This window comes from Crocuta crocuta, unplaced genomic scaffold, assembly GCF_008692635.1.
Source record: "Crocuta crocuta isolate KB4526 unplaced genomic scaffold, BGI_CrCroc_1.0 scaffold154, whole genome shotgun sequence".
Lineage (NCBI taxonomy): Eukaryota > Metazoa > Chordata > Mammalia > Carnivora > Hyaenidae > Crocuta > Crocuta crocuta.
The window spans coordinates 4,259,532-4,276,528 of NW_027530545.1; the positions used below are offsets into that span (position 1 = coordinate 4,259,532).

The following is a 16,997-nucleotide window of genomic DNA, read 5'->3' on the forward strand; positions in this document are numbered from 1 at the left end:
ACCCTTTGGGATGCAGCAGAGGCAGTCCTAAGAGGAAAATACATTGCAATACAGGCCTGTCTCAAAAAGAAAACAAGAAAAATCCCAAATACAGAATCTAACAGCAACCTAAAGGAACTAGAAGCAGAACAAAGAAAGCCCAAGGCCAGCAGAAGAGAAATAAAAAGGTTGGAGCAGAAATAAACAATATAGAACAAAAATAAAAACATAGAACAGACAATGAAACTAAGAGCTGGATTTTTGAAAAAAATAAACAAAATTAATAACCTCCTAGCCAGACTTCTCAGAGAGGACCCACAAATAAGATAAAATCTTATTTTATTTGAATGAAAATGGATTTATCACAATCAATCCCTCAGAAATACAAGTAATTATCAGAGAATTCTATGAAAAATTATATGCCAACAAACTGGACAAGCTGGAAATAATGGGACAAATTCCTAGACACCAACACACTACCAAAACTCAAATAAGAAACAGAAAATTTGAACAGACCCCCATAACCACTGAAGAAATTGAATCAGTTATCAAAAATCTCCCCACAAATGACAGTCCTTTCCCAGATGGCTTCCCCAGGGGAATTCTACCAGACATTTAAAGCAGAGTAAATACCTATTCTTTTCAAGCTGTTCCAAAAAATAGAAACACAAGGAAAACTTTTGGACTCATTCTATGAAGCCAGTATTACCCTGATTCCCAAACCTGACAGAGACCCCACAAAAAAGGAGAATTACAGGCCAATATCTCTGATAAACATGGGTACAAAAATTCTCAACAAGATAGTAGTAAACTGAATTCAACAGCATACAAAAGGAATTATCCACCATGATGAGGTGGAATTCATTCCTGGATTGCAGGGCTGGTTCAACATTCAAAATCAATCTATGGTGATACATCACATTAGTTTAAAAAAAAAAAAAAAAGGCTAGGACCCATAGGATCCTGTCAGTAGATGCAGAAAAAACATTTGACAAAATACAGCATCCTTTCTTAATAAAAACCCTCAAGAAAGTTGGGATAGAAGGAACATACCTAAACATTATAAAAGCCATTTATGAAAAGCCCACTGCTAATATCCTCAATGGGGAAAAACTGAAAGCTTTCACCCTAAGATCAGGAACACTATAGGGATGTCCACTCTCAACACTGTTGTTTAACTTAGTGTTGGAAGTCCTAGCATCATCAGAATTGGCAAAGATGAAGTCAAATTTTCACTTTTCACAAATGTCATGATACTCTACATGGAAAACTCTAAAAACTACACCAAAAGGCAGCTAGAACTGATACCTCAATTCAGCAAAGTTGCAAGGTACAAAATCAACGCTCAGAAATCAGTGCCAATTCTATGCACCAATAATGAAGCAATAGAAAGAGAAATCAAGAAATTGATCGCACTTAAAATTGCACCAAGAACCATAAAATACCTAGGAATAAACGTAACCAAAGACGTAAAAGATCTATATACTGGAAACTATAGAAAACTTATGAAGGAAATTGAAAAAGAAACCAAGAAATGGAAAAGCTTTCCATGCTCATGGATTGTTAAGAATAAATACTGTTAAAATAGCAATACTACCCAATGTAGTCCACAAATTCAATGAATCCCAATCAAAACTGCACGGCATTCTTCTCAAAGCTAGAATAAACAATCCTAAAATTTGTATGGAACCACAGAAGACCCTGAATAGCCAAAGTAAATTGAAGAAGAAAACAAAAGCAGAAGGCATCACAATCCCAGGGTTTAGCCTCTACTACAAAGCAGCAATCAAGACTGTATGGTATTGGCACAAAAACAGACACACAAACCAATAGAATAGAAGAGAGAACCCGAAATTGGACTCACAAATGTATGGCCAACTCATCTTTGACAAAGCAGAAGAGAGTATCCAGTGGGGAAAAAAGTCTCTTTACCAAATGGTGCTTGGAGAACTGGACAGCAACATGCAGAAGAATGAAGCTAGACCACTTTCTTATACCATACACAACAATAAACTCAAAATGGATGAAAGACCTAAATGTGAAAACAGAAAACCATCAAAACCCTACAAGAGAAAATAGGCAACAGCCTCTTTGACCTCAGCCACAGCAACTTCTTGCTTGACACATCTCCAAAGGCAAGGGAATCAAGAGCAAAAATGAACTATTGGGACCTCATCAAGATAAAAAGCTTCTGCACTGCAAAGGAAACAATCAACAAAACTAAAAGGCAACCGATGGAATGGTAAAAGATATTTGCAAATGACTATTGGTTAAAGGGCTAGTATCCAAAATCTATAAAGAACTTACCAAACTCCACACCCAAAAACACAAATAACCCGGTGAAGAAACAGGCAGATGACATAAATAGGGCCAACAGACATGAAAAGATGTTCAACATCACTCATTATCAGGAAAATAGAAATCAAAACCACTCTGAGATACCACTTCACATTGGTCAGAATGGCTGAAACTAACAAGTCAGGAAACAACAGATGCTGGCGAGGATGTGGAGAAACAAGGACCCTCTTGCACTATTGGTGGGAATGCAAACTGGTGCAGTCACTCTGGAAAACTGTGGAGATTCCTCAAAAACTTAATTATCCTACGACCCAGCAATAGCACTAGTGGGAATTTATCCAAAGGATACATGAGTGCTGACTCACAGGGCACATGTATCCCAATATTTATAGTAGCACATTCAACAACAGCCAAATTATGGAAAGAACCTAAATGTCCATCAACTGGTGTATAAAGATACGGTTTATATATACAATGGAATACCACTTGGCAATGAAAAAGAATGAAATCATGCCATTTGCAGCAACATGGATGAAACTGGAAGGTAGTATGCTGAGTGAAATAAGTCAGTCAGAGAAAGACAGGCATCTTACGTTTTCACTTACATATGGATCTTGAAAAACTTAACAGAAGACCATGGGAGAAGGGGGAAAAAAATTACAGAGAGGCAGGGAGGCAAACCATAAGAGACTCTTAAATACAGAGAACAAACTGAGGGTTAATTAGGGGTGTGGGAGACAGGGGAAATAAATGGGTGATGGGCACTGAGGAGGGCACTTGTTGGGATGAGCACTGTGTGCTGCATGTAATCAGTGAACCACAAGAATCTACCCCAAAACCCAAGAATACACTGTACATGCTGTATGTTAGTCGATTTGACCAAAAAAAAAAAACTACATGAAAAAGGAAGCAAAAACTCTTTTGACCTTGGCCACAGCAACTTCTTATTCAGGTAGCAAGGGAAACAAAAGCAAAAACAAACTATTGGGACCTCATCAAAATAAAAAGCTTCTGCACAGCAAAGGAAACAACAATCAGCAGAAATAAAAGGCAACTGACAGAATGGGAGAAAATATTTGCAAGTCACAAATCAGCTAAAGGGTTAGTATCCGAAATCTATAAAAAAACTTATCAAACTCAACATCCAAAAAACAAATAATCCGGTGAAGAAATGGGCAAGACATGAACAGACAATTCTCCAAAGACATCCAGATGGGTAACAGACACATGAAAAAACGCTCAACACCACTCATCATGAGATAAATACAAATTAAACCACGATGAGATACCACCTGACACCAGTCAGAATGGCTAAAGTAACTGAGGCCAACAACAGATGTTGGTGAGGATGCAGAAAAGTGGAATGTAAACTGGTGCAACCACTCTGGAAAACAGTATGGAGGTTCCTCAAAAAAATTAACAGTAGAACTACCCTAAAACCCAGCAACTGCTCTACTAGGTACTTATACAAATGATACACATGTGCTGTTTCAAAGGGACACACGCACCCCAATGTTTATAGCAGTGCTATCGACAACAGCCAAAGTATGGAAAGAACCTAAATGTCCATCGACGGATGAATGGATAAAGAAAACGTGGTGTGTGTATATAAAAATATATATATTTATATATTAAAAAATGGAGCTTTACTCAGCACTCAAAAGAATGAAATCTTACCACATGCAACTACGTGGATTGAACTGGAGGGTATTATGTTAAGCAAAATTAGCCACCCAGAGAAAGACAAATATCATATGATTTCACTCATATGAGGACTTTAAGATATAAAATATGAACATAAGGAAAGGGAAGCAAAAATAATATAAAAACAAGGAAAGAGACAGAACAGACTCTTAAATACAGAGAACTAAGGGTTGCTGAAGGGGTGTGGGTGGGGGCATGGACTAAATGTGTAAGGTGCATTTGGGAGGACTCTTTGTTGGGATGAGCAATGGGTGTTATGCATAGGGGACGAATCACTGGAATCTACTCCTGAAATCACTGTAGCACTATATGCTAACTAACTTGGATGTAAATTAAAAATAAATTTTTTAAAAAATGAAAAATAAAATTTAAAATGCTAACCATAAAAAAATCAAAAAAATAAAGATACACCTCTCAAGTGTGACAGCCTATCAAACTGCCATTCAAAAATATTATAGGGGCGCCTGGGTGGCTTAGTCCGTTAAGCGTCCAACTTTCGCTTAGGTCGTGATTTCGCGGTTTGTNAGTGACATAATGATATAACACAAAAGTTGAGGGTGCTTGGGTGCTGATGGTAAGCATCTGACTCTTGGTTTCAGTGCAAGTCATGATCTCAAGTTTTAAGAGTCAAGCCCCAAATCGGGCTGTGTGCTGACAGTGTGGGACCTGCTTGGGATTCTCTCTTTCCCTCTTTCTCTCTGCCCCTCCTATGTGCAATCTGCTCTCTCCCTCCCTCCCTTAACAAAAAAAACCTAAAAATAGAAAAGGTTATGTTAGTGAAGATATGCTTTCACACTCTCACACTGATAATAATAATAATAATAAATAGCATTATTTATTAATTGTGTATCCAATAAATTGTGGACTCATTTATTTTGTTTCTGGCTTATCATGCTCTTCACATATTAACTTAGTTATAATACTATTATATTCCCCTTACAAAAGGTAAAGGAGTAAACTGCCCAAGTTCACTCAGCTAATAAATAATTGGGCTGCAATTCAACCAGTCTGCTCCAACCAACCCTTGCTATTAACCACTATGATCTACTGCAAGAGGGGGAGGTATCACTGTCCCAGTACATAAAGACTTCATCTGCAGTTTATCTTGGGAGACTATTATAAAAAGTATTTCCAACTTTTTCCTTCTCTACTATACAGAAATAAAAAAGGAGTTTAATACCAAAATCATTATCTTGGTTAAAGAGAGTTAATTTAAATTGCAAAATTTCCACAAGATTATTACCAGATATTTCTCAAATGTACAAACTAACAATTAATGGAGGTTGGCAATCCTGTAAAATTAATGTTTAGCTGAGTTTCTTCAGTTCACGTTTCATGTCCTTTATCCCAATTTTCTCTGTATGGCTCACTCCTATGACAGTGGAATATTTCTGTATTGCCAGTAGTCATTTACTTTATTGAGGTTTCAAATGATTCTGAAGTCAATGGAATAACATTATTACAGGGCCAAATTGCTGATAAAAACTTGATATATCTTCTAAAAACATCATCTGTGTAAGTATCTCCAATAAAAATTTCAATTTCAGAATATGATTTTTAAATTTCAGCACAGAATTATTTTACTTACCAGTATTTTTGATACAGGAAATACTTCTGACTTTACTATGCTTTCCAAAGATTTTAGTAAGAGGGTCAAAACTTCAGAACCTGGTCTCTCTTTTTTGTTACCTATCAAAAAGTAAAAGGAAAAATGTGGTTCTAAACATTCAAGTATTTTTAGGGCTGAAAATATAGTACTTTTAGAGACAAAACATGTATTTAGCTAAGAAAAACTAACTTTTAAAGTAAATCAATAAACAGCCTTGTTTAAAAGAAAATTAAAGTCTGTGGATACATCAAAAATTGTCTCTAAAATAATTTTATTTATAAAAGCCAAACAATTCATAGAGTTCTATAAAAATTATTTGATCAGTGTTACAGTAGTTACCTGATTCAATGACTGATTTCATCAAGTTAATTAGTTCCTTCCAAATAGCATTGACAACCGCTTCTGCCAAACAAAACAAATACTACTATTTTAAAAAACAGACAATGCTATAAAGCCTCACCTTTTTATCCTTATGCTAAAGAAGTTGAGTAATTCTTAGTTTAAAATAGAATTATTATAATATTCAATCTTGTAATCAGTTTATGAAAACACTACCACAACATTAAAGAAAAATTTTTCAAACTGTAACACATGAACACTAGGTCATGTAATCGAAGGGTAATTATTTTCTCTTTTCTAGTACCTGTATTTTCCTTATTAAACACTTTTTGCTTCTGACAGAAGTAAAAAAAAGTTTCAAAAGGACACCCGAAAACCTCTAAAAAAATTTCCCAGCCAGTTAAAATAGGCAACGATTTCATTTTTGAAATTTCTTCACAATATCCTATAGGCTATGAAACACCGGAGTTTTGAGTGTAGATGCTGGAACCATAGAGCCCAGGTTTGATCACAGCTGCACCACTTACCATGTGACTTTGTACAAGTTATTTACTTCTCTGTACAAAGCAATTTCCTCCTCTGAAATATGGACTAACAAACAAGGTTACTCTGAGAATTAAATGATTTATATGTAAAGCTCCTGCAGCACAATCTGGGCAAAAGATAGCAATGCATAAATATTTCCTACTTTATTTTTTATAAACACAGGCTTAAACAAATAATAAAATCTTCTCTTAAATATTTACCAGAAGCATCTTTTCCAACCGCAACAAAGCTATCATGAACAGCAGTGATAAGTGTACTTGCATGTTTGGAAAAAAAAGAAGAGCTGCTGATTAATGGATGTTCAAGAGGCTCTAAAAAAGAGAAAAAAAGGTAATCATGTCAAACCAAAGCTTTGTGAAATAAATATATCAATATAAAATTTTAGGTGGTCTGATGTGTTTTCTATTAAAAAGACATATGCTTATATCATACATAATTATAGAATATTTTATCTGTGGGGAAAAAAGATGTCTTCTCACCCCAATGCACAGTACTGTGCTCTGAATAGTTTTTTAAAAGTAAATACCTAAGCTCAGTACGAGTTTGTTTTGCTTAGCAAAACTCAAGACTTCTGGACCCAATAAAAAATGAAGCAGCATTTCTAGTCCCAAAAGTTGAATAGAGGGGATTGTGGCCATTCCACCAAAATTTGAACTCAAGTTCATCCGAGGAGTTACAGGAGTTCCATATGGGGAAGCACCTAAAAAAGGGTGGGGGAGGGAAAAGTTATATATGCTAAATTAGTTAACCAAATGAACATATTTTATTTACTTCAACAAAATATTTTTTTAAAAGTAAATACTTTCTCAAATAAAGTTGAGTTTTTGTTTAAACCCACAAGAGTTCCTAATTAATTAGCAGGTTAAAAATAAGATTACTGTCACATCCATTTATTTTTTTTTTAATGTTTTATAATTTATTTTTTGAAAGAAAGAGACAGATGGAGCATGAGCAGGTGAGGGGCAGAAAGAGAGACACACAAATCTGAAGCACGTTCCTGGGTCTGACCAGTCAGAGCCCAATGTGGGGCTCGAACCACGAGATAATGACATGAGCTTAAGTTGGGACACTTAACAGACTGAGCCATCCAGGAGCCCCTGTCACATACCATTTACATTAAGATAATTATCAAGCATTAATCCATACTTTGAAATATTAATATGCAGACATTTCTAACATTTAAACAAAAAAATCTGACTATAATAACATAAAATAATATACAGCAAATCACTTTCAATGGTATATATATTAACCCACTTTTTAAAAAACATCTTGTTAAGATCTGTTGTTTTTAACAATAACTCTTAAGGTTCTGGTTCTGAAACAAACTCAACAGTCATTTGTAATACATCTCACAGATACAGTAGAAAAACAAATCTTCCAACTACAACAATGCAATTACAACAGTAACACATAAGGAAAACAATCAAGAGTATAGAATGGATTTTGTGATTAGGAAACCAGAATTATGAAGTGCTTCATTTTATATGAATAACATTGAGCAAAGGCTTCATTCAAGTCCTTCTTAAAAACAGAAAAAGAACCAAGTATGTCTACTTTACCTTTGTGTATAGGAGTCATAGGATTTAAAACTGGAGAAGGAGCTACACGAGATGAACTGCCTTGAGGTAAACCATTAGAATCGATGCTTATTGTACTTTGAATCAGAGGCACGCACACCTATTAGGAGTAAAAACAAAAAGAAAGGAAAACTACTGCTAAACTACCTACTTGCCATAATTTTTTTAAAGTCTTGCATAATACAGTTAAATTTAAGAAGCAATCTAAATTCTTTTGGTATGTTGAATCCTGCTGGTTATTGTTTGGATGCACTGGCTAAATACTAAAATTGGAAAAGTAAAAATTTTTATTACGACTACATTTGCAGTAAATGTGTACTACCTGTAAGTTTCACTACTAAATTCCAAATGGGAAATTATACTCATAAATAATGCCTGAGTTTTAGTACTATCGGTGCAGACTTTAAGCTTCGAAAAAATGGACCCTAAGGAAATATGAAGTAAGACAACCTCAAGTTCATTTCTAAGATCATTCTGGTATCAATCAAATCTAGACAGTGCATAAATTCAACCAATGAACAAGTGGAACAACTGGGTAAGATAAGCCTACTAGGACCTCACAATGGTAGAATTTGGAAAAATTATGACCTCAGTTACATATTACCATTAATGCCCAATTCTAATTAATTCATGCTATTAAGTTTAAAATCTTTAGTACATTAATTAAAATTTTATGAACTTGCTAAAAATTCCAGTATATTATAAAATCCCAAGAATATACTCACTGCTATGCAGTTATATATATAAGATGAGAAGACCAAAACTACAGATTTAAAAGTAAAATGTACTCCAAAAACCCAGATAAAGAAATGAAAAAGATAAAAGGAATTATCAGAGCTATCCACGTTTACTATGGTACAAATATTCAGAAGCCAAAACTGGGATTCACTGCAAAAATAAGGTATGAAAGGGATTAAACCTTATGTCTAAATGCCAGCAAGGGCAGTTGGCAAGATGGCACCAGTAGGGGTGGAGAAGCAGTTGCTGCTAGGCCGCAGCAGGTCCGCCATAGTGGCCACCGATGACGTGACCATCAAGGAAGAAGAGGGCCAAAGCCTACGGTCCTCAGATTAGACAGATTTGTTACCATTATGTAACCTAGAAAGTTACAAAAAATAAGAACTGATCCAATTTCTTATCAACCCAGTGTAGCACTTGATTTCTACTTCAGTAGTGTTGATTTTATTCTCAATTACATTCTAAATGTTATGAAATTTCCTTTTAAAAATCTTTCAAAATGACTTTAGAGTAAGAAGAGATATCTGAGTGTTTGCTGGTTGAGAAAGCTTAGAGGCTCCATTTCACACAACTGGAAAATCTTTCAAGGGAAATAAAATATTCTGCATTAGGAAAAAAAGATTTTTTTTATATACTGTGGTCTGCTAACACAGCAAATTTAACACCGAAAGAGTAGACTATTAAGAATTTAAGAATGTGTTGGAATGAGCATGGAGTGTTGTATGGAAACCAACTGGACAGTAAATTATATTAAAATAAGTTTAAGAACGCGTTAAAAAACTCCAATTATAGCCAAAACTTGTATTACCTGTTCAAAATTAGCAGGAAGATGAGGTCCAAGTCTCATTAGTAAATACCACCAGACTTCTAGTTTTGTTAATGCTAGAGTTTCTGTTCTCACATGGATGGAACTCAAAGGCTGCATTAACAACTTCAGTCTTTTCGCACTGCATAATATTTCTTAAAAGAAAATAAGCATGTGGGTAAAAACATGTAAGAAGTTAAATTTAAATTTTGTGGTTTTGCTAAAAACTAAATTTTAAGACTAAGTATTTTAAGTGTCCTTTTATCATTGCAAGAGAACAGATTAAAAATAATTTTTTTTAAGGGTGCCTGGATGGCTCAGTCAGTTAAGTGTCCAACTTTGGCTCGGGCCATAGTGTCACAGTTCACGGGCTCGAGCCCCACATGGGGCTCTGTTCTGACAGCTCAGAGCCTGGAGCCTGCTTCCGTTTCTGTCTCCCTCTATCTGCCTCTCACTCACTCAAGCTTGCACTGTCTCTCTCTCTCTCTCAAAAATAAACATTAAAAAAAATATTTCAGGTGGCACCTGGTGGGTCAGTGGGTTAAGTGTCCCACTTTGGCTCAGGTCATGATCTCGCTGTCTGTGAGTTCAAGCCCTATGTCAAGCTCTATATACTGACAGCTCAGAGCCTGGATCCTGCTTCAGATTCTGTGTCTCCCTCTCTCTGCCCTTCCCATGCTCATGCTTTGTCTCTCTCTCTCTCTCTCTCTCTCAAAAATAAGAAAATACTTAAAAAAAAATTTTTTTAAACTAACTGTTCTTGTTACACCTCAAATTTTCACTTTGACAAACGCCAGTATTAGAATATACTTAATATGGCAAAAATTAAAAATAAATAAACAGAATAATAATGTTTACTACATATTGTGGGTGTGCCAGGGACAATTTTCCCACCAAGAGACAATTGGCATTGTCTGTGCTATCTCTGGCTGTTAGACCTGAGACGCAGGAGGTACCAAGAATGCTGTTGGCATCTAGTGGAGTGCTCCCAGGGGTACTGCTAAACTTCAACACATGGGACAGTCCTCCACAACACACTATTCAGCCTAATATTCCATGTTGAGTGTCACAACTGGGGACACATAAAAAGACCTCTGTGCTCAGGTAAATTATCAAAAAGACTTAACAAGGATTTTAAAGCATATGTCCAGCTGTGTTATTTGGTGGAATGGCATTAATACATCTGACAGCTATTTTACCATTTAGCTTTCACAATTAGTATTTCTATAAAGAAAATAAAGTCAAACCACTGTGTGAACAAATACTCTAATCCTTTTTGAACTCCTACTATATGTACGAGGAGTGCCACAATACTATCCCTTCAGCAGAAATCAAGCTGCCACCTTTTTAGTTATAGGACCTCTTTCACTCAGGACAGTGATGGATACTCATTGTTTTATTTCTTTACTCAGTCTCCCATTTAGCCATTCTACCCAATGAGATTTAAAGGGAACTGTATACAGAATTTCTGGAAAGCTCTAGATTGCTCAGCTGAGAAGAAATTCATTTTTGCTTTTCTGCCCTCTCCCCTTCCTGTTATCTATAATTAAGGCACACTGAAGATGACAGAAGAGAAAGATAGGCATCTGATTCCTTAAGACTTCTTGGATCCATAATACCAGGGACAGACTTTTTAACTCTGGACTTATTTCAAATGAGACAGCATTTTATTTACCTTCTTTAAGTTATGTCTATTTTATGCTTTAACGCTCAACCTTTTACATAAGTCCAACAGGTTTAGTCCGGAGCATTAACTTACATTACCAGTTCATAAAGAAAAAGGTAACATTTACAATTACAATTTGTGCCTGGCAATGCACTTTTACCAATAATTTCAATAAATTTACAGGTAATAAAAAATCACTTTATAAAACACACTTAAAAAGGGAAAAAGGGATTATTAATGATCTCTGCCAGAGAAAAATATAGCAGGAAATCAACATTACTTAGCAGATCTTATAAACATCTAATACTGGTTATTTCTAAGACTAACTATCCAGTTAAGTAAGTACTCATACTGACCTACTTTGGGGCTACATATCTTTTCATATTTACAGTTGACCTATGAACAACATAGGTTTGAATTATATGGGTCCACTATACACAAATTATTTTTACAGTACACTACTATAAATGTATTTCCTCTTCTAATTTTCTTAACATTCCTTTTTCCTAGCTTACTTTATCATAAGACCAAAGTTTATAATACATATACAAAATACAGGTTAATCGACTAATTTATGTTATTGGTAAGGTTTCTGGTCAACAGTAGGCTACTTGGAGTTAAATTTCGGGTGAGTCAAAAGTTATACACAGATTTTCAATTGTGGTGGGGTGTTGGTGTCCCTAACTCTCACACTGTTCAAGGGTCAACTATGTATCAAATACCTCCACTAGGCAATAGTAAGATAAAGTTAAGGTAAATCAAAAGGAGTCAATTCTATATATTAATGGTAATAACCCACTATTAGGTACTGTTCTAAAGGTCCTGAAAGAAAAATGTTCATCAGTCACTGATACTTTTGTTCCATAGCAATCATAATTGTTTCCTACCAGCTGCTGGCTATGTGACATTTGATAAATTACTTAATCTCTCAGGGCGCCTGGATGGCTCAGTCAGTTGAGTGTCCGACTTCGGCTCAGGTCATGATCTCACAGTTCATGGGTTCAAGCCCCGCGTTGGGCTCTGTGCCTGCGCTCAGAGCTCTGTGCCCAGAGCCTGGAGCCTGCTTCAGTTTCTGTATCTCCCCCTCTCTCTGACCCTCCCCTGCTCACGCTCTCTCTCTCTCTCTGAAATAAATAAAATATTAAAAAATTAAAAAATATTTTAAAAATTAATCATAAAAGCTGGATTATAGAAAAATTACTTAACCTCTATAATAGCAATAGCACTTAATATCTCAGGTCTGTTGTGATGATTAAATCAGAGGTTCCCAAAGTGCTCAACTAAGTGCTGGAACATACTAAGAAAGCCAGAAATGGTAGCTGTCATTTTGTTCAGCTTTTGAAACAGTTTAAAATAAATTTTTTATCTGTAAATTTCAAAAATGCCTAGCTTTTCTAATTCTATTTTTAGCTATAAGTTTATTCCCTTAAAAAAAATATTTAATAGGTTATTTCAATATTAAGCCCAAAATAATCAGAAAAGCTTTTTTCTTTTCACCTTGAAATCTATAGAAAAATAAAAAATTTTAAATAGGACTTACCTGGATTCAAAGCAAAATTATCTATTAAACTCTTCCAAGCAATAAATGCTATTTTTTTAATCATGGGTGCTCCACTACGAAATCCTAGTTCTTCCAGCTGTAATAGAGAATTAATGAAACTCCCACTTCGATGCAAGGTCTAAAAATGAAAAATTATTACAAAGTTATTTACCTGCCTAAAACAATGTATAGCTACTATTATTATCCACGTATCTAATTCATTCAACGTTAGCTATGGAAAGTCTTAAAAACCTGAAGTTTAAAATGTACTGAATTCTGTATGTACATTCAAAACTCAGGATCACAAAATAGAAGACTCCATGAAATACATAATGCCTAACACAGAACATTTCTAAAATACCAGGGAAAATGAGGAATGTTTAAGATAAATCCCAAATTTTACCAACATAACGGTATCCATAAGAAAAAAAAATCAGTAATTAAAAAAAGAAATGTCGAACCCTGAAACTAATAAAAATAGCGTTTTCTAATATACTGAAAGACAAAAAGTTAAGTAGAAAATGGACAAATGGCAAGTAAATAATGAGTAACAAGGAAAAATACATTATAAATGAAACCGCAACCTCAACCAGCTATAAATCACATATAAACTGAACAGAATATAAATAACAAAAAATAACTTGCTTAGAGAATGCGTAAGTAAAAGCTACTAGAGCTAATAAATTCAGTATACAAGATCAACACATAGAAATCAGCTGCATTTCTACACAACAGCCACAAACAATCTGAAAAGGAAATCAGGTTATTTCCATTTACAATAGCACCCAAAAGAATGAAAACTTAGAAATAAATCTAACCAAGGAGGTGAAAGACCTGTTACACTAAAAGCTACCAAGTATTGCTGAAGAACATTTAAAAAGACCTAAATAAATGGAAAATCATCCCATGTTCGTGTATACAAAGATTTTTTAATACTATTAAAATGTCAATTATTACACAAAGCAATCTACAAATTCAACACAATCTCTATTAATAAAGTCCAGCAGCTTTTTCACAGCCAATCTTCAAGTTCATTATGGAACTGTAAAGAGCCCCAAACAGCCAGACCAATTTTGAAAAAGGATAAAGTTGGAGAACTCACACTTCCTGCCTTCCCAACTTTCTACACAACTGAAGTAATTAAGGCCTATGGTAATAGTTTAAGTACAAACATACAGACCAATGAAATAGAGAGCCCCAAAATAATCCCTCACATATACTGTCAACTGACTTTTCAAAAAGGGTGTCAACAGACCATTCAATATAGAAAGACCAGTCTTTTCAACAAATAGTGTTGCAAAATTGAATATCCACATGCAAAGGATGAAAACTGGACCCCTGCCTTATACTACATACAAAAATAAACTAAAAAAATCAATCAAATATAAAACGTTATGAGAACTAAAACTATAAAAATCCTATACATATACACAAGGAGAAAGATTCATGACACTGGACTTGGCAACAATTTCATGTCTATGACACCTAAAGCACAGGCAATGAAAGAAAATCTAATTTTTAAGAGACTTCATCAAAACTAAAAACTCCTGGGCACCTGGGTGGCTCAGCTGGTTCAGTGTCCGACTTTTAGATTCAGCGTGGGTCATGATCTCATGGTTCGTGAGTTCAAGACCCACATCTTGGGATCCTCTCTACCTCCCCTTCCCTTTGCTCATTCACTCTCTCTCTCAAAATAAACTTAAAAACAAATTAACAAGCTAACTAAAAACTCCTGTACACCAAAGGACAGTATCAACTGAAAAGATAATATACAAAATGAGGAAAAAAGATTTGAAAATCCCCTATCTGATAAGGGATTAACATCCAAAATAAAGAACTTCTACAACTCAAAAATACAAACCACCCAAATAAAAAGTGGGCAGGAGTGCCTGAGTGGTTCAGTTGGTTAAATGTCCAAGTCTTGATTTCATATCAGGTCATGGCATGATCTCACAGCGGGGCTGTGGGATGAAGCCCCACATCAGGCTCTGTGCTAGGTGTGGAGGGTGCTGAAGAAAGAGCCCAACCCCTCCCCAGTGCTCTTGCTCTCTAAAAAAAAAAATCACCAGCCACAAAACAACTTACTGAGTTACACTATAACTACTTTGGATATCATTTGGATTACTATGAGAAAAAGCAAAAGAAGGAAAGAAGCTCTCGAATGTTCAAACTGGTTTGAAGGCTAAAAACACTACCATAAACAGCACCATGCTAATAAAAAAAATAACGATTAAAAAAAGTATGAAAAAAAATGTATGAAAGGGAAACACCAAACTTAAGAGTGATTAAGAGATTCACAGGGAACAATACCTGCTATCAATTCGACACAGAGGGACAGCCCTGAGCTAAAGTACTTTCAAATATAGTTAAAACCAAAAAGGGAAAGCAGGAAAATGGGAAGGCCCTCTCTGTCCAAGGTTAATGTCCAAGAAGAAACAAATTTTAAGTTACTGGAACAGGAAAGGGAAAGATGACGCTGGTTGCTATAAATACAGTCTGCTCCACTGGAAATGGATTTATATGAAAACCACCTAAATGTGAAAGATTAATTAGGCCAATGGACTTATGTTTCAAGAAGGCTGACACAAAACATCTCCGCCTGAAAGTCACCTTTTACCTCAACATATGGTGTAAAGAAAAACCCTTTATCCCCACTATATACAACTTTGGGTATTACTACCAAAGGTTATTTTGACACAAACAGTAAGGTTATTTGGGAGAAATATACCCAAGTTACTAACAATCCTGAAAATGATGGATGCAGAGATACAGTTTCATTGGCTTGACAGCAGTTACATACATACATATAACTCCTTATAATTACTGAAGATTGTACACCAATCAGGAAATCCCACCATTACTATGATTGTTTCTTGTATGTCAACAGCCTTGTATGTCTGTAATCAAGAAAACTATTTATGTATTGTCAAAAACATTAAAATAGCCCAGTTTTACAAAACAAAATGTTCTGGAATGGCTATTATATCAAAAAAAAAAAATAACAAGTTTGGCAAGAATATGGGAAAACTGGAGCCCTGGTGCATTACTGGTAGGAATGTAAAATGGTGAAGCCACTGTGGAAAAAGTTGGAACCAGCAATTCCACTCTTATACATATATCCAAGGGATTGAAAAGTAGAGAAGACAGCAGATATTTGTACACTTATGTTTATGGCAATCATTCACAATAGCTGAAAGGTAAAAATAACTCAAATGTCTGTCAACAAATGAGTAAACAGATTGAGTTATACGCCATGAAATATTCAGCCATAAGATATTTAGTTAGGTGCTACAACATGAATAAAACTTGAAAAAATTATGTCTAGCATAATAAGCTATATATAGAAAGATAAATAAACCAGGGGCTAGGAGAGCAGAAACAGTTCTTGCTAAACACATATAAAGTTACTAGAGATTAAAAAGTCTTAGGTATAGATAGCAGTGATGTTTACAAGACCTGAGTGTATGTTTAACGACACTGAAATGTACTTAGGATGGTTATAATAAATGTTTATTCATCACAATAAACAAAAACAGCTCCCCACCCCTGAAAAAAACCAAAAAACCAAAACCAAACAAACACACACAAAACCTGGCTTAAAGACAGAACATGTAGTCGATCCTCATTATTCACCAAAGTTCTATAAAGTCTACTACAAACACTGTATTAGCAAGTACTGAGCCATGGCTCCTAGGGAAGATGCAGGGTTAGGTTCCTAGGAGAAACTTTTCTGTCAACCAATCAACATCAAAAACAATTTATTTGTCTAAAGACACCGTATGTACTGTTTCATGAAAAATGAACTCACAGCCAACAGCACTGTAACTCATGCCTGAACAGAGCTCATCTAATCTAATACACGTAATTTCACCCAGAGCCTGGGTGGCTCTGTTGGTTAAGTGTCCGACTTCATTTCAGGTCATGATCTTGTGGTCAGTGGGTTCAAGCCCCAGGTCGGGCTCTGTGCTGACAGCTCAGAGCCTGGTGCCTGCTTCAGATTTTGGGTCTCCCTCTCTCTCTGCTCATCCCTCCCTCAAGCCCTGTGTGTCTCTCTCTCTCAAGAATAAATAAAAACATTAAAAAATTTTTTTAAATAATATATGTAATTTCTCCCCAGGGCACATCACACAATCTTCCTGTGCTTAAGAACCATGGACAACACTTTGGCACAAAGCCTGAGGGTCATTTAAAAC

General features: G+C 35.3%; 1 protein-coding gene across 4 annotated transcripts in view; it reads right to left on the reverse strand.

Moving 5' to 3' along the window:
* Positions 1 to 16,997, reverse strand: part of RIF1 (replication timing regulatory factor 1) — a 66,375-nt gene that overhangs the window by 39,522 nt on the left and 9,856 nt on the right. For all 4 annotated transcript variants that reach the window (XM_077767774.1, XM_077767775.1, XM_077767772.1 and 1 more), the window contains exons 9-15: positions 12,805 to 12,943; positions 9,602 to 9,753; positions 8,038 to 8,155; positions 7,002 to 7,175; positions 6,676 to 6,786; positions 5,930 to 5,992; positions 5,570 to 5,670 (exon numbers count right to left, since the gene is read on the reverse strand). In XM_077767774.1, coding sequence (XP_077623900.1) covers positions 5,570 to 5,670; positions 5,930 to 5,992; positions 6,676 to 6,786; positions 7,002 to 7,175; positions 8,038 to 8,155; positions 9,602 to 9,753; positions 12,805 to 12,943 — 858 coding nt within the window. The remainder of the gene's footprint in view (positions 1 to 5,569; positions 5,671 to 5,929; positions 5,993 to 6,675; positions 6,787 to 7,001; positions 7,176 to 8,037; positions 8,156 to 9,601; positions 9,754 to 12,804; positions 12,944 to 16,997) is intronic.